This window comes from Daphnia pulex, chromosome 7 (assembly GCF_021134715.1).
Source record: "Daphnia pulex isolate KAP4 chromosome 7, ASM2113471v1".
Classification (NCBI taxonomy): domain Eukaryota; kingdom Metazoa; phylum Arthropoda; class Branchiopoda; order Diplostraca; family Daphniidae; genus Daphnia; species Daphnia pulex.
In genome coordinates this window covers 378,407-401,407 of record NC_060023.1, presented here as the reverse complement: position 1 = coordinate 401,407, position 23,001 = coordinate 378,407, and the positions used below count along the sequence as shown (strand labels likewise).

The following is a 23,001-nucleotide window of genomic DNA, read 5'->3' as shown; positions in this document are numbered from 1 at the left end:
AAAAAGAATTAACAATCACCAATAATTATATACTCCAAACCTGTCTTATCTAAAGTTCAAGGCTACAAATCCAAATCCATAGCATGAAAAAACAAACAAATGAAAACATTAATAGCTGACGTCCCACTAGATTTGATTATCTCCCTACGTTTACCTTGAAATCTCCAATATTCTTACATAATTACATGAACCTTGGAATACTTTTCTACCACAGATTAACAAACCTTGAGATTGTCCCCCTTTTTTTAACAGGTTGATGGCCTTCATATTTCATTTAAAAGGCTGGCCATCCAACGTTCCATCGTCAGTCTACTCTCCGTAGTTGGTCGAGAGAGTAACACAGAAATTCTCTTGGCCAACTATGGACTGTAGGCTGGACCTTGTTCTTTTACATTTTGTCCTGTAGTTGATCAAATGCAATGTGCAATTTACGGTGGCATTTGATCAACTACTGCTGGGATGTAAAACAATTAAAAAATTTGTTTAAGTTTTCACTGAAGCTAAACAAATGGTACAAACTCGGTCTTTCTTTGATTGAGATGAGGACAGAACAAATGAGTATTACATGGCAGAATGGTAGCATTAAAAAATCAAGTTTAGTTCCGTTAACAAAGGAACTGAAACCACCCGTGAACGTCAATTGACGATATCTAAATCAGGAATGAAACAATTCTGTACAGCGGTCGCTGAGACCGAATAACTCGAGCACAAAAGCAGGACAGTGGTAGATACCACATAAACTTTCAACAAAAGTCGCGGGGTACAAAAACGAGGAATTGATTTTCTAACATCTTTTTCTAATCATATGACTCGAGATCTAACTCGTTCTGTAAATAAAGAACGGCGCTCGAGGCAAAGTGAGCGATTAGTCATAGTAGGCTTCCTGGTTAGACTCAGGATCCTCCTCAAATAACGCGGTTTACAACGCACACCTTATCTAGGAATAGTAGAATACAGAGATGTGTGTAAGAAATAAAGTATTGTTGGTTGGTTAAGCCAAATTGAGTGGTTTAATAGGGACAGGGACAAGGGGGATTTAAATTCAAATCAACATGTTGATGGTGTTTGAAGAGCACCAATCGAGAAAAAATTGAGACGTACAGCTGATACAGCTAGCATGGCAAATAGACGACATTTCGACAAAATGTTGCAGCATAGCAAGAGATGACATTTTGGTAAAATGTACAGCAGTTACGGTCCGAAAGGAAATTATAGGCTAGATTACTTGTAAATTCACGCATCAAAAATTACATTCAGTAACCTTAAGGAATTCAAACCTTTGCAAATTATATGATGGAAAAATTATCCAAGTACACCGTAGTGAGTGGCAGCAACTCACTACGGGGCAGGGGAAATAAGAAACAAAACTGAACAAGCAATCAGCCTATTTTGAATGTGATGGCTGGTTTAATACCGTGGTTTACCTCAACTTCTGACATCAGAAATTTTTGAAACTCAACGAGTCCATGTTTGAAAACAAAGGACATCAAACGGCAATTGATTCTATTACAATACGGCTCTCGTAGTCAACCACCGACCAAAATCATTAATTGTTCGGCGTTCAAGGTCCTCTAAAAAAGTTTAATTTGAAAATGAAAACTTGCACATGCTTCGACGCAAAGGGGAGAACTGAAATCAGCGGGTTTTTAATTTTTGATTGGAATAACGAAAACCAAAATTTGGCCAAAATCGAGAATTTTCCTAAACTATTTTGGACGATTTTCCAATACTGTCTATTGACAACCAAATTAAATTAGGATCACGAATATCTGGTTCTTTTTGTCGTCAGATGATTATTTACAGAACTATTAACTAAAATTTAGAAACCGGAAGTAGACAAAAAAGCAATTGACGAAAATTGCTAATCGTCAGTTATCTACCAAAAATTACCACACAGTAACTGCCGATAAATGTTTTCTGGGATTTGGAAAATAACTGAAACTGACTATTAAACAGTTGAAAATGATCAAACTCCATGGTAAAGGCGTTAGAAAAAAGAAACATTGAAGTCAGACACTTCGCTTTCGACTCGCAAGAAGGTCCTGATTTACCAACTCGGACACAAGAGTTTAAAGCAGTTTAAAGCTGTTAGATAATCTACGGGAATTAGTCAATTTTCGGGTACCTTTGCATAATTCTTTGGTGAGTGACTACAGGTGTGTCACAGCGGACGGAAGCGATCACAGAAGTTGTCTAAGTAGTCAGTGAAGCAAGACGAGTTGAGTAGCAGCTCAAGAAGCAGTGAAACTGGATCAGCGTGCTTGGCGAAGATATCGGTGGTGCAGAGAATCAGTCTTCCGTCATGGACAAGGCCAGCATCTGCTCAAGGATCGCCGTGCCAGGACCACAAATTTCTAATAAAGAAAAAAAATGCGTTGTAGATTGACGTCGGCGGCCGACACGCGATCTCAGGGAAATAACTAATAATGCTGTCAAAAAACGAGTTCAAAATTAAAAGCAAGCTTAAACAAAAATAAGGTTTGTGCGTCTTACTTAAAAATGTTGGGAGGATTCAAAATCCTCCGGCAGCTCACAAAAGAATGACTTCTGGCAAGAAAGTATGTATAGATGCATCCGCAAGACCAAATGTTGACTGGAGTTGGAGCGGCGGAGTTAGAAGTCAGCAACACTTCCAGGATTCCACACCCTAAATAGATGTGAAAAGCAATATGTTATGCATTTGTATATGTTAGTTTAATTTAGTATATATCCCTAACCCATGCACTACAGTCCACAGAAACATAATATTTTTAAATTTTAAATATGTGAATAATTGAATACCAGAGATAACAAATATTGAAATACATAGATCCTTATCTACTCTTGGAAATGAAAATATGGTGGGCCAGAGAAGAAGAACGAAAAGAACACTAAGCATTTTTAGTTGTTATATTAGGGACAAGAGAAAACTGTAACTCGGATACTGTTACCCTTTAAATTTCCTATTAATATTTTTCCTAGATGGTGTGGCCACATAAAATAATACTACCAAATGTCTAAGTAAAACCTCCCACTTTATCGAAAAAAAAACAAAATGCTGTTAGGTTGAAGAGATGCCTGAACGCCTAGACCCCTAGACTCTGAAAAGTATCTGTATCTGACTCTACCTTAATATGAATTCAGAAATTTGGAAGAAAAATTGTTTGGAAATAACTGAAATACCTTGGATTTTTGAAGACATCATCAGCTAACAAGCAACTAGATTCCACTAGTTGATTGGAAAACAACTGAAATACTGTCATATTAAACTCTAGGATTCTCTCATGAACACAGATTGTAACAACATAAAGTTTAAAAATAAAAATTGTTCTCTTTGATTACATTAACAAATCTTGTGGCCAATATTCCCCGTTTACTTAATTCACAGCTTGATTCCAAAGTGCCGAAGTGTCAGGCTCACACTCACAGGCTGTAGAAGTCGGCCATGATGGAATTTTAGAGAAGGGGATAGGAAAACGGTTTAAACGGTTTCGGCAACCTTTACATATGGTTCCTCTTAAGAGCACAAGAGTTAATTCAACTAATGGGCAGTTGTCCAGTTAATGACATATATTAATGAATGGGTCATACTGTAATAGTATTACAAATTGAAATTGTAAGGAAGATTACATTTATATAAAGTGACTAGAGATTTCTTTGGAGAGTCAAGACGGTCAAGACAAAATAACACGCAACACGAAATGAAAATTGGTGTGAAAAATCACAGATAACTAATTCGACGAAAATTTTTAGCAATTCAATAAATTATTAAATAAATAAAAATAATTTACCCAAAAAGAATTTCAGTCTCGGGATAGTAGCGATCCGCGACATCGCTGCCTATCCATTTCATCAGGTTCCTTACATTTATTCCAGTTCATATTCATCTCAGGTCCGGTGACTGACTAGCGTAGCTGCTAGCGTATGTGCTACGAGGCTGTACTTCACATCAAAAATTTTGGCTATTTATATTTGTCAACCAATTTTCGAAATGATTTACACCATTGCAAAAAGTTATTTTAGACAATTATTTTGATATACAACACTCAATATTCAAAAGGGACAATTACCGAAAAATGTGTTTTTATACATAATTAAGAAAATTTACCAACGACAAGGAGTCCTATACCAAATTGTTACCTGTGTTTCAATAAAGACATTTTTTGAATCTTCATTATTTTTATTTCGTCATTCCCGGTTCTATTATGAAGCTTCAAACAATTTTCTCTAGATAGATTTGTTCAAACCGCAAGCCGCCTTAATTAAATTCATTCCCCAAATTAGAACATACATAGTTAATTTGTTACAAACAATTGCGATTGATGGCCTCGATAAAGCCAAAAAATTTAAAAGATACTAGAACTTGTTCTTAGCTTTTGGGTCACCAGTGTAATATCTCGAAAGGCATTCCATCTCCTAGTCAATCCCTATCTTATCAAAGTTATCATCATTTCAAATTGGGACACGACCCGTGGACAGGCCGTTCGACGTGATCGCTCCGGGAACGTGATAAGGAAACACAAGTGCGTTTGCATTCATTAGAGATAGTTCTATTGTGCTTTGCTCGAGCTAGCGGCTCTAGCCCCATCTGTATCCTATTATTTACAACCAAGTGCCACACCCTGTTTACTCCCGCAGTTCAGTCAACGTGTTGTTGTGCTCATCATCACATCCGCCAGTGTGGCGATGAGAAATGTACCGGAAATTGTTGGCAACCGCTAGTATCTTGATCGGACTTTTATCCATCAGTGCCCAGGTATGTTCAATTTTGGCTAAATAATTAAAGATGAAGAAACAACCTTTAGAAATCAGCTCAGAAATAAGTACATAATAATTAATGATTACGTGAAAAATCGTTTTGGTAGATTGCAAGTTATGCCGTCACTCGCCAGGTGGTTGATTACGTCTCTTCGGGACTGTGGGGCGGGGCTGTGATGATAGCCGCCGCCACTTTGATTATACTGGACAGGTAAATCATTCAAATCCTTGTAAAGAAAAAAAATTAATTTCTAATGATTAACTTGATTGACTAGACCCGGCAAGGATCTTTGGATACTGATACTTACCTGTCTGTCAATTGCCAGCGGCTTAATCATGTTGGTCATTTACTCATGGAATTTGAATCGATTCTTCAAAGTTTACACGACGTGGGAAATTTGCGAATTTTACGCACCCGGTCTCCTCATCGATCCTGAGTCGTGTAAATAAAACGTTAACATTATTATTCAGCACATAATATTTAAATTAATTAGACAAATGTATCGACAGGTAAAGCCCTAGTGACTCTGCATGGACTGATGATCGCCCTCGGCTCTTTTGCAATCATCGTCAACTCGGCCATCCTCTACTCCACCTGTCGCCGGCCAATCAACAGGTCCAAACCGACTTACTTCTACAAATCGGATCCATTGGCTCCACCTAGAACGCGCAGCACATTAATTTAAAATTTAATTCCTTCCTTTATTAATAAAAAATCACTTCCTGAAATCTCAGACTTGTACATTATCAGAATAAAATTGTAAACGACTAATAATAGTGAACGTACTTAGTCAACCTATAAAAATGTGTCAACTAGAAACAGCTGTTGTGACGCTAATGTCTGGTCGCTCCAACCTTGCGCAACTGTGCATACATCCGTTTAAGTAGTAACCGCATCTGTCGATTGTCCATCGCCAAACATTATTGGGTGTAGCCCTTAATTGAATGAGATAAAATTAGTTTCAGTGGACCGCAGCCAGTCGGCAGTCACCATGTCGGTTCTCAGTGTCGTCATGCAGTGGCTTCGGCTTTTTAGTCTCGCCTTAACCGTTTTCTATCTCTACTTGATCTCAGTTCGCCACAATTTCAACACGGAAACCAACAGCAGCCGACATCAGTTGCTGGCCGATGATTTTCACGGCCGATCTGCCGGAAAATTCGCCGGGGTCGACGAGTACACCCGTCACATGACGTCACAATTCAAGTTGAAGCCCATCGCCGGAGGTGTCCCATTGAAACCGGAATTCGGGCCGGTGTTGAACGACGTCCATTTCAGATACTCAATCAACCCGAGGACAGTCACAGACCGATGTCGTGATGATAGGAGGCTATTAATTGTCGTCATTAGCGCGCCAGGGAATTTTCTTCACCGCAAATTAATCAGACGGACGTGGGTAACTCATTTAAAAGGAATTCAATACGCTTTCTTGATCGGATCGACCGATCAATCCGCCGTCCAGCAAGGCATCCGCAACGAGAGTTCCATTTACGAGGACTTGATCCAAGTCGACATGGTCGACACTTATATGAATTTAACTCTGAAATCCGTCGCTCTACTCCACTGGGCTTCCAAATTCTGTCCGGATGCTCCGTTCATCTTTAAATGCGACGACGATATTTACATAAACACCCGCAATTTGGCCGAGGTCGTCCAGCAGCTTCCGCCCAAAATTCCTAGGGTGTACGGGACTTCCGTGTCCAACTTGAAACCTCTGAGACCTAAAGAATTGGGTTCGTCATCTCAGCCGGCGGATGACAGCGACAAATGGATCATCGATCGGCAATTGTGGCCGTGGTCAACGTACCCGACGTACGTCTCCGGCGGATGTTATCTGATTGACTCGAGCGCTATCGGTCCTCTATTAGCGGCCGCCCAGACCACGCCCTATTTCCCGTTCGAAGACCTCTACATCAACGGATTGTGCGCTAGAAAGGCGGAAGTCCAAGTGCTGGCCTCAGACCTGTATGTAAATATTTCTGTAAAAATTATTTCTAAATTATTTTTGATTATTTCGACATTATTTAAAATTATTTCTAAACTTTTTATTTCTAAATTATTTCTAAGTTATTTCTAAGTTATAAAATTATTTCTTAATTATTCGACTGTTTTCAACAGAATGCTGGGATCAATTACAGACGTATCGGAAGACTTACTGGACGAGGATTTCGGGCTGGTGGCCAATTTCGTGACGTGGCTTACCTCCTCCATAGATGAAATGGCCGCCTCTCACCTGGCCACTGAACTCTACTTCAACAGCAACTTTAAATTGAATAACAATTCGCTATTCAATTGGACTGTGACTTTTAATGGAATAATTTAATCAAATACAAAAAAAAAAAAAACATTCATTGTTGCCAAGCTGGGTAAAAAAGAAAACAAGTACTGAACTTGTTACGATAATATTCAAATAAGCTGCTGACAACGGTTCGTCGAACTTGTTCAATCCAATGCAAATTTCGACGCCATCGCAGCAGTGCAGACGTTGAGTCCCACGGTCAAAATTCCGCAAATGACGAGCAAGGAATCGAGAGCCACTCGACCACCTGAATATGCAAATGATGTTATAGAAAACAAAACAAAAAACACGTTATCAGTTAACTAAGTTCGCGTACACAAATTCACGTTGGATACGCTGATGCTTTGGCAACGGGAGACGGCCGATTGGTATCGGCTGATGCTCCAGGAATACAATCCTACGATAGTGACGCCAACTAATATTCCGTAAATGGCCAGTCCCTGTATAGCTCTGGTATCTCTCAACCTTAAAGACGCCAACACGTTGGGTTCAAAAGGAACAGATGAAAATGACAAAGAGTCGTGTCGTTGATTAATTGGATTACCGATTATTCAAGAGCAGTCCAGCGAATAAGACAAGGAAAACTCCACCCCAGATGCCGGCCGAAACGATGTCAGGTTCTTTGAAGGTGCTGTTGGCTGATCGAAACAAAATCAACTCGCAGATCTGCCAATGTAAAGAAAACAATTGATGAATAATTTGCAGCGAATTGTTAAAAAATAAAAGGGGAAAAACAAGTCAATTAATCACCTGGAAAAAGATGGACAAGGAACCGATAGTCATCACAGACACTGAAATCAATTTGAGAGTTAATGTCATGATGGACCAAACAAAAAAAAGGACAGAACTTTGTGCTGGGCGAAAAATTCAAACTGTAATGACCTCCCCTGGATACAACTGACGACTATATGTATCCGGGTCGCTTCTAAATGCACTTTATCTCCACCGGATATATTTGACCGGCTAAATAGTCTACACACTTGGAAACTGTTTATCTTTTTTTTCCAATGGCCTGTGATGTTTGTTTGGGAATTCCTAACTGCTAGGTGGGCATTGTTCTTTAGCCAAATACTTTTAATACGTTGAAACATTTATCTTGACCACACTTTCAGTACAATAATGATGAAGAGAAACCAGTCCCATTTTACATTTTTGTTTGCGTTGTTTTCAAATGCGACAAAAGTTGACTGACCCAAGAGAAAAGAAAATCAAAACTGGTCGGCAGTATAAATAATTTCAAGGGTATAGGGCCTTACGTGATGCGTCAAGCGGATAAACCTGTTGGTGTCGATATTACTGAATTTATATCTACACAAGCCAAACCCCCCCACCAAAAAAAATCAAGTTATCTGAAACAAGCCATCTTCGATCTGCACACACACACACACACAGCCATGTAGAGTTGACCAGACAAATTTTAGAGTTGACGAATTTTTTTTTCACGCAACCCAACCGCCGTGAATCGCACATAAATACGACCGTCAGTTTCGCATTGGCTTCATTCGTGCTCGCCGAATTCGCCACATCGAGTAGAAATTATTTCATCGTCATGAAGCACTTGGTGAGTTGAAATTCAAAATTCAAATTAAAAGAAATTAAAAGAAAAATTATTTTGACAAATTTTCAGGCAGTTTTGTTGTTGGCATTTGTCATGGGGTGCACAGCGACCGCCCAGCGACCGCGGCCCATGTTTCCCTCCGATACGTATCCCGTTTTCCCAGTGCGAATCACGCGGTCACGGAACCCACCAAACTTTGCTGCTGGTGATCCCAACACAAACATTGCCGGTGCTCACGTTCAATGCGAAAAAGAATTGGAAGGTACAGTTTATAGGGATAATTTCGATTGTAAAAAAATGAAACTATTGATGGAATGAATTCATTTGTCGAACGCAGAGATGAATAAGCGGTTGATTATCACGAATGACGGGATTGAAACGTTGAAAAAGGACATGAAGGCAGAGATTGAGGCACTCAAAACGGAACTGGAAAACTTGAAGAAAATTCCAGGGGGAAATATCGAAGCTGAAGATTTAAAAAAGCAATTGGACGGTAAGCGTTTGATGGAATTTGCTATTAATACATACTTAATATTTACTGAATTCTTTTTTTATTCATGTAGAAACGAAAGTCGCTGTTGACGGTTTAACCACAGAAATGTCTGGTAAATTAAATTGCAAATGTGCATAGTTAATTTTTTTTCATAATTACATTTTTTTTAAAAATTTTCCAGTCAATTCTCAACTTTTGATCGACTCGATGGCCGCCGTTGCTGTTTTGGAAGCTGGGTTGGCAGGTAATTTTACTAATGAAAGAGGAAAAGAATTTACTAAAACTAATATCCTTTCATTTATACTTTGATAAAGAAACCAAGAAAACTGTAAGCAACAACATGGAAGAAACCCATCTCAACTTTGATATAATGAAGCAAAGCTTAAAGCTAAGCTTATCCGGTATAAATTTCAAGTTAACCTCACAAAATATTGCGAGTTACAATTAATTTTGATTTCCTGTTTTGTTTCAGTAAACGAAAACAGTTTAACGGAGGCGGTCCAAAAAGTTGGAGAACTGGAGAATAGGGTTAACGGTAAAATAATTAAATTAAATTAAATTTTGCACGTTTCGGAATTCTAAAAATTAAGAAATAACTATTCAGACATTTGAAAATTCCTAAAGATTTTTCTTAAATTTAATTTTTGAATTTTCCAGGTAATGCTCAATTTGTGACTGAATCGCTGGTCGACATCGACAGGTTTAAAGAGGAATTCGTTGGTAATTTTGCTACAGGGAAAATTAAACGAATTAATAAGAAAAAATTAATTCCCTTTTTTGTTTACTATAATACAGGTATCAGGAATACTGTATACAAACACATGGAAGAAACCCATCTCAACTTGGACATGTTAAAGGAAAGCATAGCCGGTAAAAATTTCGAAACCCTAACACAAAATATCGAAATATACAATTACATTTTTAAAAATCTTACTGCAGCAACCGATAACGTATTAATAGAAACGGTGAATAAGTTGGACAAAATGGATGATTTTGATTTCGAAAGTAACCAATTCAAACCAAAGCTACATTTTAAAAATCGAATCAAAATTTCAATCAAATTTACTTATTACAGATATTCAAAACCAAATTACCGTACATTCTGGCGAAATTAGTCTATTGAAAGACAATATGGCTGAAGCGAAAACCGCCACAACCATTTTGAAGACAGATTTCGAGGGTATAAAGTTGGCTGTTTCCATTTTGAAAAATTAATTCACCTCATTCGCTCATTACGGTTGACAGATGTTAAGCAAAACTTGACGGAAACAATTACGGAAATTGAAGAAATGGAAGAACAACTGACAGGTACAAAACGAATTTTCTTTTAAAGCCTCAAAATCCACTCAACGATAATGATTTCCTATCAGCGAATGAACTTCCTAAATCCATCGGTAAAATGCCGACATCCTGTGCGGATCTCAAACAAATCGGATACTTAAAAAGCGGAGTGTACTCCGTCATGGGCGGAAAAAGCGTCCTGAACGTCTACTGCGATTTCACGGTCGACGAGAAAAGTAAAAATTCGCCACAGCTGAAAGTTATTTGCCGATTGCGTAACGAAAAAACTTGTTGAATTTAATTTCACGCAGGTATGGAGAAGGTGATCGGACACGTCGACGTCAAATCGTCGCCCGTCTACTTCTCGGTGGAGAGAACCAGTTCGTTCAACCGCACCAACATTCCCATTCCTTTCGAGTATTCGCAGACGAACGTGGGCGGAGCCATGGATTTAGCTTCGGGCGTTTTCACGGCACCCGTTTTGGGCGTTTACTCGTTCAACTTCCACGGACAGGCAGAGTTTAATTCCTCAAGTACAAGTGTACCTCACATGGCGGTCGGACTTTTTGTCAACAATGAACGAGTGGCCCTGGCAATGACCGAAGAGGCCAACACCCGCATCTCATCCATCGGTAGAGGTCAGCGCAGTCCGTTGTCCCTGTCGACGACCGTTCAATTGCAAAAAGGCGATCGAGTTTGGTTGAACATGTTCTCCACTTCGGGCACCATTTCTCTCTACGACAATGACAACCGTCACTCGGACTTTTCCGGCTGGCTCATCGAGGAAACAATTTCACAGTAAAAGAAACAAAAATGTGCGCTGCTAATTTGAAATATTTAAATCGGTGGTGGAACTCTGGTGGAAGAAAATAAAATCAAATAATTCTTTGACTGAAAAACTTGTTTTTTGTTCGTGTTAAAAAAAAAAGTTTACCGAAACAGGTACGTGACAAAAACGGGGAGAAACGATCACCTTGAAAAAACTAGTCGGACTAATAACACGCCCACTTGCGAAATCTTAATAAGGAAATCAAACGCAATGAAGTTAATGAACTAACCTTATTTTTGCTGGAAAGAAAAATCCGTTATGTCGGGTAGCTTTGTAACACGAAATAAATCACTCGAACCGGAATGGAGGGAACAACAGCTGATGAGCTTCGATGGTGAAATCCTGTATGAAACACGCCACACTGCGAGCTTTTTTCTTTCATTTTAGATTGAATATCATCAAGCAGATGGTTGGGACACCAACACGACTCGTTCAGTCTGCCATGCAAATAAAAAAAATAATTAGAGCTGCTGTCAATGTGAGAAATCTTTTAAAATTCTACATAACTTACAGTGATCATATTAATCAAGATAGAAGAATGACAAGAGGCTCCTAGTGCGGTTGCCAATTTCTGAACTAAAAACAGCCAGGAACTATTTTCAAATCCACATTTAGGCAACAACTGATTTATTTATACCTCTATCTACTGTTTGAAGGATGTTGCTCGCACCCTGTTGGGAAAGAAATAAATTGCATCATCACTTCTGAAATAATACCATCAACAATAACTGTTTAAAGATGTACTTGAGAAATAAATCTTGTTATGCTTACCATAACATCACTTTCACCCACACTTATTATTGGGCCATAAAGCTGATTTGTGGTAGCTGAAGTTGTGGTTATCAGGAACTCTTTTGTGGAAACAGGGAATGCCCATGATCCATGCCAACCATGCTAGCATATCACATTGTGGTTGAGTTTGGTCCGTAAAAACAAAGAAAATAAAACAAATTAACTCGGAAAACAGAATGACAGACAGAAGCACTGAATCTAATTTGCTCAATCCAGAAATAACTTACCGTTAGGCTGCTAGGGGGCCACAAGGAGCCTCCGCCTGCCTGCAGACTTTGCTACGACCCAGGGTTATACATGGAAATTAAGGGCCTTCCGACACCCTAAAAGTTTTTCTTTTTTAATTATCATTAAGCAAAAACCGTGCAATAAGGACAGGAGATTCAGAAATACAGAAAACAACTAATGAAATTGATGAAATAATGAATGGCTAATACAAACTGTAAAGCAAAATGCATATAGAAAAGCAACTCGAGACCTGGCCTGGAGAGTCAACACAATTTGAATATTCGTATAACAAATCACAGGTAAGAAATTCGACGAAAATGTTTAGTAATCCGATAAATTAATCAATGAAACTAAAAAAAATTAGCTCATTAAAATTTTCAGTCTCGGGATAGTCGCGATCCGTCTCCTGACTTTCTCGCTTTCTCCACTAATCATAGATGATGGATGGGCAAGCCGTGGGCATCACTTGATACATTTAGTGATTGTGCTACGAGTCTGTACTATTAAATGAAAATTTTGCCTATTTATGTTTGTCAAAAATATTTTCGAAATGCTCCACATCTTTACATAAAATGAATTTAGACAATCATTTTCATACACTCCATATTCGAAAGGGACAATTGCGGACAAATTTTACTCAAATTTTCTTTTAGAAAATTTTACCACGACGCCTCCGTCGTGGTAGGATTAGGATAGGAGGAACCGACCGACCAGTATACACCCGTCACTACAAGTTACGATTCAAGTGGGAGCCGATCGCCGGAGGTGTCTCATTGAAACCGGAATTCGGGCCGGTGTTGAACAATGTCCATTTCAGATACTCAATCAACCCGAGGACAGTCACAGACCGATGTCGTGATGATAGGAGCCTGTTGATTGTCGTCATTAGCGCGACAGGAAAATTTCCTTCACCGCAAATTAATCAGACGGACGTGGGTAACTCAATTAAAAGGAATCCAGTGCACCTACCTTATCGATCGATAGGATCGACCGATCAATCCGACGTCCAGCAAGACATCCGCGATTGTTCATCAAGAGCCAAGTGAAAAAAAACAAACTCAATCCCCAGATGCCGATAACGGCAGAATCTTTGAAGGAGCTGTTGGAGTGTTGGCTAATGGAAACAAAATCAATTCGCAGATCTGCCATGCAAAAAACAATTCGCAATTATTTTCAGCGACGCCTAAAAAAGAAAACAATTCGATTAATCACCTGGAAAAAGACAACGAACGAATCACCAGTGTTGTTCCAATCGTTTCTTAAGAATTCACACGTGCCAGGTCCTTCAACTGAATAAATTTCACGTCAAACCGTTTGTAGCGGTCACAATAACAGCAGAATATAGAACCGGTTCATTTTTTGTTTTTTCCAAGTGCGTCACGAGTTGACTGACCCTGAGAAAATAATAATAAAAGAAATCCAAAACTGGTGGTGAGTTCCAAGTATAGAGTTGAACAATATTTTCAAATGTTGTGTCGAGCGGACGAGATTGTTAAGGTGTTGCCGATCGGCATTAATATAGTTGTATACCTACAAGCTAGATTAAAAACACGTTATTTGGGAGCAAAAAAGAAGAGTTGACTAAACAAAACTTTTTGGCACGCAACCCAACCGCCGTGAATCGCATATAAATACGACCGCCAGTTTCGCATTTTCTTCATTCGGCATCGCAGAGTTCGCAATCGAGTAAATTATCTGCTGAATCGTCATGAAGTACACGGTGAGGTGAAACTTTAATTAATTTAAATTTGAAGTATATGTTTTTTGTTTTAAAAAATAAATAAAAAATATTTTGTTTCTTATTTTAAATTTCAGATCCTTTTACTGTTGGCATTTGTGATGGGATGCACCGCCCAGAGACCCATGTATTCCCCCGATAGGTATCCGGTTTTCCCCGTGCGTTTCACGCTGCCACGGTACCCGCACAACTATGGTGCTGGTCGATTCCCCAACACACAGACTGTCGGCGATCAATTTGAATGTGAAAAGGAGTTGCAAAGTACAGTAGGGATTATGTCAATTGAAAAATGAAACTATTAATTGAATTACTTAATTTGTCGAACTCAGAGATGAGCCAGCGGTTGACTGACACGAATGACGCGATTGAAACGTTGAAAAAGGAGCTGAAGGTCGAGAATGAGCAACTCAAAAAAGAATTGGCCGAAATTAAAAAAAATTCTGGGGGAAATGTTTCAGAATTTAAAAAGCAATTGGACGGTAAGGGTTTGATGAAATTTGCTATTATTAATTCATACTTAGTCCATTTTGTTTTTCCATGCAGAAACGACAGTCACTGTTGACACTTCCACCAGTGAAATTTTGAAAAAGGAGCTGAATGCAGAGAATGAGCAAATCCGAAAGGAGTTGGAAGACTTGAAGAAAACTGTAAACGAAAATATGGAAGAAACAAAATTCAAATTTGTCGCAATGGATGAACGATTATTCGGTAGAAATTTCAAGTATTTGGCACAAAATATTTTGAGTTACAATCACATCTTTGATCTTATTACAGCAACCGAAATCAATTTAACTGAGTCGAGTCAAAAACTTGTCTTCATGGAGTTTGGGCTTGCGGGTAAAAATGAAATAATCATTACTTTTGCATGAAATCGAATTCAAATAGTAAGCGAATGATTTGATGGCTACTAAACAAGAATCAGCCAAAACTTGTGCACGTTTTGGACTTTACTAACATTTTGAGAAAATAGATTCGAAAAAATATTTACTTTTGAATTTTCCAGGTCAGTCTCAAGTGCAAGAATCGCTCTCGTTGAGCCTTGACCAATTAAGTAAAGGTAATAATACCCGCTGGTAATTTCACTACTGACAAATGAAAGAAACTAATTCTGTTACATGTTTAGAATATACTACTAAATATGAGGGTATGTTGAACCAAATGGCGGCAGATACCAATCAACTATATTTTGACTTACAGAGTAGATTGTCCGGTAAGAATGTCGTTACATTTCTACACAAAATGTTATGTCCCATTTAAATTTTTAAAACTTATTCATTACAGAAACCGATATGACATTAAAGGAGACCGTGAATAAATTTGAAGAATTTAAGACCAAGTTTGAAGGTAATAACAAATCAAAATTAAATTAAATCCAATAAAGATTTCAATTGAAGCTTTTTTTGCAGAGATTCAAACTGGCAAAAATTCAGGCAAAATTGATTTAGTATCTGGAAAATTGGGGGAAAGAAATTCAGCCATCGAAAATTTGAGGACGGATTTCGAGGGTAAACGAATTTGCTGTTCAAATTTTAAAAATGCATTCGATTCATCCGCTTATTTCGATTGACAGAAACTAAGCAAAACTTGGCGGACACAAATTCAGCCCTTAAACAATTGCAAGAAGATTTCAAAGGTACAAAATCAATTTTCTTTTAAAGCCATAAACCCCACTCAATGTTAATTCTTATTTCCTCACCAGTTAGAGGACTTCCCAAATCCATCGGCAAAATGCCGACATCCTGTGCGGATCTCAAACAAATCGGATACTTAAAAAGCGGAGTGTACTCCGTCATGGGCGGAAAAAATGTCCTTAACGTCTACTGCGATTTCACGGTCGACGACAAAAGTAAATCAGTCACACCTAGTCAGATGCCGATTGCGTAACGAAAACCTTTTGAATTTCTAATTCACGCAGAAATGGAGAAGCTGATCGGACCACCGTCCAATTAAGACAAAAAAAAAGGCGATCATGTACACCACACTTCGGGCACCATTTCTCTCTATGACAACAACTACCATCACTCGGACTTCTTTGGCTGGCTCATCGAGAAAATCATGTCACAGAAAAATGTGTCCCAACATTTGAAATCTTTAATTTAAAAATGGGGCTTGGGAAGCAAATACAAAGAAAAATTTCTTTAAATGAAAACTTTTTCTCAAATAAGAATTTTTTTGTGTGTTTCGATTCATTTTTGACGTTAAATAGTTTTCCAAAATAAGGCATGTGTGATAAACGATCACCTTGAAAAACTTGTCAGACTAACACGACTCACACGCCCACTTTTAGAAGCTCATAACGAAACACAATGGAGTTTGATTTGATTCTAACCTTATTTTTGTTGAGTAGAAAGAAACATCCGTTATGTCGTGAGTTGGATCACTGATTGAATGTTGAAACCAAATGGATTGAGGAACAAATTGAACTGCTGATTTTGCAGATTGAGCTAGAATGCCATGCCACATCCATCTAGCGTTATAAAGAAAACGTGTTTCAAAAGGTTTCTAACAAATACATGAAAACTATCCTTGCTCTAGCTCATCAGCACTCACTTGAAATAGCAAACGATTAAAACAAAAGACAAGAAAATCCAATACTCACACAAGATTCTCCTCCGCCAAAATAATCACCATATCATCCATGACCACAAGTCATTACCCTTAAAAAACTATGAGAGCAGGGATGGTTGCAGTCGTTGGGAGTGACCGCCACCACCACACCAACAGATTCAGTCCATGAATAGCTGTACAGAATTAACCTGAAAGAAGAGCTGCACTTTACCTTTTCCTTTACAAGTAAAAAATAATAATCAAACTGATATCTTAACTGTTCCTTTTTGTGAAAACTGGGAATTGACGAATGTTCATGATCCATAAAGTCAAGACTCAAGAGGAACTGTAAAATAAAAGAAATGTTATCACCTTGTTTATAATCCACCCACTATTGTTGTGCCATAAAGCTAGCTGAAGCATCAGATCAGGAACTTTTCGTTGGAAACTGGGTATGCCCATGGCCATGATCTATGAGCATAACCTGACAAGACAACACACACAATGTCTGGGAATAAATAGATATTGAATATGGAGATGTGTGTAACAATAAGCTAAATGATCAGTCTACAGCAAAGTCGACTTTCGCATTAAATTGTGGTTGAATAAGGTCATTAAAAATTCAAGTGAAACAAATTTTACTCGAAAACAAAATGGCAAATAGAAGCCTGTAGAAGCAGTCTGATCGAATACAAGTCATGCACGTGGAGACTCGACAAAGAAATAGCTGATCACGAGGCCGCCAGGGGCGCTACTGACTTCCTGGTACCTTTTATCAGGCCCAGGTTTTCAGAAATAGAAGGGCCTTCGGCTCACTAGCACCACATATTAAGAAATTATCATTACGCAAAAATCCAAAAAGCGTGCAAAAAGGACAGGGAATTCAGACATTCAAAGATGCGGAATAAGACAACTAATGCAGTTGATAAAATAATGTATGGGTAACTAATAATACGAGTTGTATTGGCAGAATGCATAAAAGAAAGGAGTTCGCGAGCCTTGGAGTCAAGCAAGACAGGAACGACCTACACGAAATGGAAATTCGTGTGAAAAATCACAGACATTCAATTCGACGAAAATAATTAGTAATCTAATAAATTGATTGTAAAAACTAAAAATTAAGCTCTATAAGCAGTTCAGTCTCGGGATAGTCGCGAGCCGTCTTTCGACTTTTCGCTTTCTCCACAATGTTATAGATGTCACACGTCAAGCCGAGTTTCATTTAAGGTATTTAGTGTTTGTGCTACGAGGCTGTACAAATAAGTGAAAATTTAGTCTATTTATAGTTGTCAAAAAAATTTTCGAAATACCAAACTTCTTTACAAGTGTGCATTTAGACAACCATTTTGATATACGACACCCAATATTCAAAAGGGATATTTACGAAAATTTTTTTTGTAATTATCATTTAGAAAAATTTAACCACATAAAAAAAAAATACTTGTAACAGAAATGCTTGTAGGCCTAATCAATGGAATTTAAAACCCTCTTTTATTCGGTCATTCCTCGTTCTATTGTGATATCGTTTCGATAACGTCAATAGTAAATTAAACAGGTATGCTTCATATCCACATCAGCGGTTATGAACTGAACTAGACTTCAAAATTGCTTTATCAATTTATTTCCCGATTCAAAGAAGAAATAATTCAAATACAAAATTCCCAAATAAATAAATTTTCCTCACTAACAAACGCCATTTACAAATTAATTACGACCGGAACCGGTAATGTCCAATCCGACGCAAATGTTGAGGAAAATGTCAATCAGGGCCCGGCTGGGGATGTAACCGCAGACGTAAGACGATGGCGACGGAACGGACGACGCCCAGGCGCCGCCGGAACCGAAAGCTTTTTTCAAAATGCAAGTTCCTCCGTTGAAATCGGCGATGTAAGTAAAGTGGCTGCACCGCAAGTCGACGGCGCAACGGGCGGCGCAATCGAACGGCGTCGCGACGCAGGTGAGCGTGTAAAGATCGTGATCGTTGAAATCGCAGTTGGTGCTGTAGGTGATGGACGGGAGATTGGTTAGTTCAGTTGGCGTTTGGTTGTCGACAGGTGGGCAGGTGTCATCGCAATCGGGACACGGGTGAGGTTTAGTGGTGGGTGGTGTCGTAACGGGAAGTTTAGTGCCTCCTCTGACTTCTTCTTCTTTCAGAAGGGCCTGTCCGACATTTTCAATTGAAGATTATTAGACATTTGAAATTTTAATTAATGCTAAAGTGAAGGTTATTAAGTAAGCCATTACCGTTGGTGAGGCTTCTGCTGAAGTGGCGATGAAAATCATAGCAGTGGCCAACAGACACAGCGAAATCAATTTCTATTTTAGCAATTAAAGAGAATGTTAAAACAATCTTGTAAAATCTGAGTCTTATTGCGAGCCCGAAGGGCGAAGCTAATAATCGCATACGCAGAAAAATAAAAACCATGTCACTTTGTCTGTCTGTCTGTCTGTCTGTATGTATGTAACGCTTCATAGCTCGGGTGTTTCACGACAGATTTTGGACTTTTTGGTCTTAAAATTTAGACAAAAAATATGCGATGCGACCAGAACAAAAATAATTTCATTTGCTTAATTAGTTCTCCCGTAATTAATGAAAAGTTGCTATAAACATTGCATAGCGACTAGTGACATCTGGCGGTTGAACTACAGCTTTTTCACTTTAGGTCGAAATAAATCACCACCAGATGTCCATAGCATCGCCGTTATGACGCAATAATTAATGTCCCAACCATGACGCAATAACCAGATTTCATTTATGTTTTGCAGTTATTTGACTAAAAGATGGTTATTTTTAAATTGAATTATTGAACTTTGTGTGTAAAAATTGGAAAATATGAGTTGAGCAAACTAAACGTAAATAACTTGCAAGGATATTGAACTGTGAAAGAAAAATCCCGTTTTAAGACCAAAACATTTGAAGAAAATTGTGAATCGTAAATAAGTCCGACTTAACAATAGGCCCTGAATTTTTCATTTAAGACAGTTTTCAACTGGCTTACGACTATCCCTTCGCGGCGAGCTGATAAGCTTGCTTTTCTATCTTAACGATAATTAACTAAACTGTTGGCCAAGATTTAAGGTAGGATCGATCCTGACCGTGACAGTGAAACAAATTAGGACTGTTCTGATTATACCTGATTCATTTTGAATTTTCTGAGTTGAGCTAATACGAACAGAATGGTAAAGGTAGTGAATAACTGGTACGAACAACAAAGGACGAGTGATGGATCCATCTCTGCCAGCATCTCTTATTTATATACTTTTACAAAAGATCCAAAAGATCTACTTTTACAAAAGTTCTAATTTTAGAAATTCTAATTTTAGAAAGTTCTAATTTAAAAAAAAATTTCAATTGCAGAAAAATTCTACTTTTACAAACGTTCTAATTAAAGTATGTCTCCTCTTTAAGTGGCAGCAGGAGAAAGAGACGATAATCCTATCATACATGTTGTTGAATTATTTATAGTATATATTAGGTTCAAGGAGAGTAAAATGTTAATCAGCACTCTTAAGATTTTATGAGTTTTGTCTGAGCTTAATGAAAGTACGGCAGACATTCATTGCACAATATTAATAGCTGATTGTAATTATTTATGTAATTGAAATATTGAAATGGAAGAAGAGAGTTTGAATATTTTGCTAGTGGATGCATGGAATAAACTGAAGATTGAAATTAAAATTTCAACAAATAAAGATGTCCAACCAAAATGATTCAAGCACTTAAATGTACATCATGCAACTCCAGTTGTCTAATTGTTCTTTTAAAAATCAATTTGATTAAACATCCGTTTGAATTTTAATTCCTTATGCGGATGATATCGAATGACGGGTTTGATGTGACGTCATTCTGACGTTATCACTTATTATTACTTATTAGCGATTTCACACACAGCTCCCATCTTTTCCCCATGAAGTAAAACAAGCTAACGTGATTTAATTTATCCACCAATCATTTTATTGCCTTATTTCGATAGGGCCCATATCAGACTAAGTATAATTCCAGATGAGAAAAATTTAACTTTAGAAACCGACAGGAAAAACCCACAGAAATAAGTTGCACCAAATATTATCGAATTAATAATAATTAATAATACAAATTTGCCGAGAACGTGATCATGTTGGAACTGCTGGATTATTATTGGTCGTCTTAAATTCGTTCCTCGTTTTTACTTGCCGATGCCCAAATCTACATCCAGGCAGACTCCGATCAGATGAGGGTGGAGGCAGTGGGGTGGTTTAGTCGGGCATTTGGTAGGACAAGTTGGGCAATGGTGAGGAGGGCAAGTGGGTTTGGTTGGACAGGTAATTGGAGGTGGATAGGTGGGGCAGTGGTATAAGGATGATGGTGGTGATTCTAGTGAGGAGTAGTTGGTTTAACACAACCGGGTGGGCAATGAGGGTGGCAATTCCGGCAGTTTACAGGGACGAAGGTGTTTCTATCTTTAGCCATGGCTGCGGAAACAGCCATCGAAAATTTGAGGACGGATTTCGAAGGTAAAAGAATTGCTATTCAAATGTTAAAAATGCATTCGATTCACTCGCTAATTACGGTTGACAGATGTTAAGTAAAACTTGGCGGACACAAATTTGGCACTAAAACAATTAAAAGAAGATTTCAGAGGTACATAACCAATTTTCTTTTAAAGCCATAAACCCACTCAATGTTAATTCTTATTTCCTCATCAGTTAGACGACTTCCCAGATCCATCGGTAAAATGCCAAATGCCGACATCCTGTGCGGATCTCAAACAAATCGGATACTTAAAAAGCGGAGTGTACTCCGTCATGGGCGGAAAAAATGTCCTTAACGTCTACTGCGATTTCACGGTCGACGACAAAAGTAAATCAGTCACACCTAGTCAGTTGCCGATTGCGTAACGAAAACATTTTGAATTTTTATTTCACGCAGAAATGGAGAAGCTGATCGGACCACCGTCCAATTGAGAAAAAAAGGCGATCATGTACACCACACTTCGGGCACCATTTCTCTCTATGACAACAACTACCATCACTCGGACTTCTTTGGCTGGCTCATCGAGGAAATCATGTCACAGAAAAGTGTGTCCGAACATTTGAAATATTTAAATTTAAAATGGGGCTTGGGAAGCAAATACAAAGAAAAATTTCTTTAAATGAAAAATTTTTCTCAAATAAGAATTTTTTTGTGTTTCAATTCATTTTTCCCGTTAAATAGTTTCCAAAAAAAGGCATGTGATAAACGATCACCTTGGAAAACTTGTCAGACTACTAACACGACTAACAGGAGTAACAGCCCACTTTTAAAAGCTAAACAAACACAATGAAGTTTATAAATGATTCTAACCTTATTTTGTTGAGTAGAAAGAAAAATCCGTTATGTCGAAAGACTTGGTAACACGACAGAATTCACTGATTGAAAGTTGAAACCAGATGAATTAAAAAACAAATTGAACAGCTGATTGGGCAGATTGAGAAATCCGGTCATGGCTAAAGCAGTCGACTGAAAATTTAAAAAAAAAATAAATAAATAACTTTCCCTTATTAACGTCATGTGTAGCAAGACTTCTTTATAATATCTCTTACTCTGTTCTTTTGGGCATCAAATGAATACTTACTTAATCAAGTTGACTCGTTTAGAAACCGGAAGTAGACATCACAATTTTAAGAATCTAGCAAGTGAGCTTTGTTGCTGGAACACTTAAACCTAACATCACACAATTTGATTTAACGTTGACTACAGATTAATGTCTCTAGAAATGTGCAAATAAAAAGGCCACTGAACTAATGTTTCTGACAGCAAAAAACAATCTCTGGGCTAGAAGGCCATGCATGTCCATTCAGCGTTATCAAGAAAACATGTTTCAAAATGTTTCAAACAACTACATGAAAATTATCCCTGCTCTAGCTCATCGTCATCGACACTCACTTGAAATAGCAAACAACTTAAAAAAATAGACCAGAAAATTCAGTACTCACACAAGATTCTCCTCACCAAATTCATCATCATCTCGTAGACCCCAAGTCGTCCACCATCACACTGAATAAAAAACTATACAACATGACTCCGGTGGAGAGCAGGGGTAGTAGGAGTCGTTGGGCACATGGTCGTCGAATTATGCTGACCGCGAAGTTGAACCAGGCTCAGTCGGAGCGACGAAAGGACGGCACGCCAGTATATTGGAAGTATTTTTAACTGACTGCTCGTGCAGTCGTCACTGTCCTCTTGTCAGTTTCCACGTTTCCACCAACAGATTCCTCAAGGGAGAATGGACATTACTTAGTTTAGAATTTAGATGTCACTAATTTTAAAAAGAAGATTGTAGTGAACCCAAGCACTGCCAGGCACTGCCTCAAATCAAGCCTGCTAGAAGGAATTGAAAGAGGGAAATTAAAGGTAGAAGCCAGCATGCAGGTTATTAACAAACACAGAACAAATTCAACCGTGTTGCCCTTTACCTTTTCCTTTACAAATTTAAAAATTATAATCAAACCGATATCTTAACTGTTCCTTTCTGTGAAAAC

At 38.2% G+C, this 23,001-nt stretch overlaps 4 protein-coding genes and 2 long non-coding RNA genes across 9 annotated transcripts; 2 read left to right on the top strand and 4 right to left on the bottom strand.

Annotated features, from left to right (window-relative positions):
• Nucleotides 1–930: 930 nt before the first annotated feature.
• Nucleotides 931–3,421, bottom strand: LOC124196838. Its single transcript, XR_006875842.1, has 3 exons — nucleotides 3,163–3,421; nucleotides 2,494–2,647; nucleotides 931–2,429 (listed from the first exon to the last, which is right to left on the bottom strand). It is a non-coding gene; the product is annotated as an uncharacterized LOC124196838 (long non-coding RNA).
• A 931-nt stretch (nucleotides 3,422–4,352) lies between these two features.
• LOC124196836 lies at nucleotides 4,353–8,315 on the bottom strand. 2 transcript variants are annotated; one of them, XR_006875839.1, is made up of 7 exons: nucleotides 7,785–8,315; nucleotides 7,579–7,700; nucleotides 7,351–7,499; nucleotides 6,892–7,281; nucleotides 5,046–6,714; nucleotides 4,825–4,964; nucleotides 4,353–4,751 (listed from the first exon to the last, which is right to left on the bottom strand). XR_006875839.1 is itself a non-coding variant. In XM_046592071.1 (4 exons), the coding sequence occupies exons 1-4, from the start codon at nucleotides 7,851–7,853 to the stop codon at nucleotides 7,178–7,180; spliced, it is 444 nt and encodes a 147-aa protein (XP_046448027.1). In that variant the 5' UTR covers nucleotides 7,854–8,315; the 3' UTR covers nucleotides 7,023–7,177. The 2 variants fall into 2 exon arrangements, 1 of the variants encoding a protein (XP_046448027.1); XM_046592071.1 differs by lacking the exons at nucleotides 4,353–4,751; nucleotides 4,825–4,964; nucleotides 5,046–6,714 and having other exon boundaries at nucleotides 7,023–7,281.
• Nucleotides 8,316–8,413: 98 nt separating this feature from the next.
• On the top strand, nucleotides 8,414–21,628 carry LOC124196833. 2 transcript variants are annotated; one of them, XM_046592068.1, is made up of 15 exons: nucleotides 8,439–8,595; nucleotides 8,662–8,854; nucleotides 8,930–9,085; nucleotides 9,156–9,197; nucleotides 9,267–9,329; nucleotides 9,400–9,486; nucleotides 9,558–9,620; nucleotides 9,743–9,805; nucleotides 9,881–9,955; nucleotides 10,025–10,090; nucleotides 10,161–10,265; nucleotides 10,331–10,393; nucleotides 10,456–10,492; nucleotides 21,231–21,340; nucleotides 21,410–21,628. In XM_046592068.1, exons 1-15 carry the CDS (start codon nucleotides 8,584–8,586, stop codon nucleotides 21,442–21,444), a joined length of 1,170 nt encoding a protein of 389 aa, XP_046448024.1. In that variant the 5' UTR covers nucleotides 8,439–8,583; the 3' UTR covers nucleotides 21,445–21,628. The 2 variants fall into 2 exon arrangements, with proteins under 2 accessions (XP_046448023.1, XP_046448024.1); XM_046592067.1 differs by lacking the exons at nucleotides 21,231–21,340; nucleotides 21,410–21,628 and adding an exon at nucleotides 10,678–11,261 and having other exon boundaries at nucleotides 8,414–8,595; nucleotides 10,456–10,602.
• On the bottom strand, nucleotides 11,123–13,578 carry LOC124196837. Of its 2 annotated transcripts, XR_006875841.1 has the most exons (6): nucleotides 13,428–13,578; nucleotides 12,215–13,357; nucleotides 11,967–12,089; nucleotides 11,833–11,866; nucleotides 11,707–11,771; nucleotides 11,123–11,632 (listed from the first exon to the last, which is right to left on the bottom strand). It is a non-coding gene; the product is annotated as an uncharacterized LOC124196837 (long non-coding RNA). The 2 variants fall into 2 exon arrangements; XR_006875840.1 differs by having other exon boundaries at nucleotides 12,215–13,578.
• LOC124196834 (lamin-C-like) lies at nucleotides 13,673–16,102 on the top strand. Its single transcript, XM_046592069.1, has 12 exons — nucleotides 13,673–13,935; nucleotides 14,031–14,214; nucleotides 14,283–14,432; nucleotides 14,497–14,661; nucleotides 14,728–14,790; nucleotides 14,957–15,010; nucleotides 15,077–15,163; nucleotides 15,235–15,297; nucleotides 15,360–15,458; nucleotides 15,524–15,586; nucleotides 15,653–15,799; nucleotides 15,869–16,102. The coding sequence occupies exons 1-12, from the start codon at nucleotides 13,924–13,926 to the stop codon at nucleotides 15,901–15,903; spliced, it is 1,122 nt and encodes a 373-aa protein (XP_046448025.1). The 5' UTR covers nucleotides 13,673–13,923; the 3' UTR covers nucleotides 15,904–16,102.
• Nucleotides 18,105–19,740, bottom strand: LOC124196835. Its single transcript, XM_046592070.1, has 3 exons — nucleotides 19,635–19,740; nucleotides 18,745–18,816; nucleotides 18,105–18,660 (listed from the first exon to the last, which is right to left on the bottom strand). The coding sequence occupies exons 1-3, from the start codon at nucleotides 19,731–19,733 to the stop codon at nucleotides 18,205–18,207; spliced, it is 627 nt and encodes a 208-aa protein (XP_046448026.1). The 5' UTR covers nucleotides 19,734–19,740; the 3' UTR covers nucleotides 18,105–18,204.
• Nucleotides 21,629–23,001: the final 1,373 nt, after the last annotated feature.

What these genes read in the sequence shown, in the direction of transcription:
- LOC124196836 (XM_046592071.1), bottom strand. Translation starts at nt 7,853, where the DNA reads ATGACATTAACTCTCAAATTGATTTCAGTGTCTGTGATGACTATCGGT. An exon ending in CCTTGTCCATCTTTTTCCAG is followed by an intron (nt 7,701 to 7,784) that starts GTGATTAATTGA and finishes TTACATTGGCAG; the next exon opens with ATCTGCGAGTTGATTTTGTT. An exon ending in CGTATCCAACGTGAATTTGT is followed by an intron (nt 7,282 to 7,350) that starts GTACGCGAACTT and finishes TTGCATATTCAG; the next exon opens with GTGGTCGAGTGGCTCTCGAT.
- LOC124196833 (XM_046592067.1), top strand. An exon ending in TTTAAAAAAGCAATTGGACG is followed by an intron (nt 9,086 to 9,155) that starts GTAAGCGTTTGA and finishes TTATTCATGTAG; the next exon opens with AAACGAAAGTCGCTGTTGAC. An exon ending in AATGGAAGAACAACTGACAG is followed by an intron (nt 10,394 to 10,455) that starts GTACAAAACGAA and finishes ATTTCCTATCAG; the next exon opens with CGAATGAACTTCCTAAATCC.
- LOC124196834 (XM_046592069.1), top strand. An exon ending in AATGGATGAACGATTATTCG is followed by an intron (nt 14,662 to 14,727) that starts GTAGAAATTTCA and finishes ATCTTATTACAG; the next exon opens with CAACCGAAATCAATTTAACT. An exon ending in ATTGCAAGAAGATTTCAAAG is followed by an intron (nt 15,587 to 15,652) that starts GTACAAAATCAA and finishes TTTCCTCACCAG; the next exon opens with TTAGAGGACTTCCCAAATCC.
- LOC124196835 (XM_046592070.1), bottom strand. Translation starts at nt 19,733, where the DNA reads ATGGATCCATCACTCGTCCTTTGTTGTTCGTACCAGTTATTCACTACC. An exon ending in GAAAATTCAAAATGAATCAG is followed by an intron (nt 18,817 to 19,634) that starts GTATAATCAGAA and finishes TTGCTAAAATAG; the next exon opens with AAATTGATTTCGCTGTGTCT. An exon ending in CAGCAGAAGCCTCACCAACG is followed by an intron (nt 18,661 to 18,744) that starts GTAATGGCTTAC and finishes AATGTCGGACAG; the next exon opens with GCCCTTCTGAAAGAAGAAGA.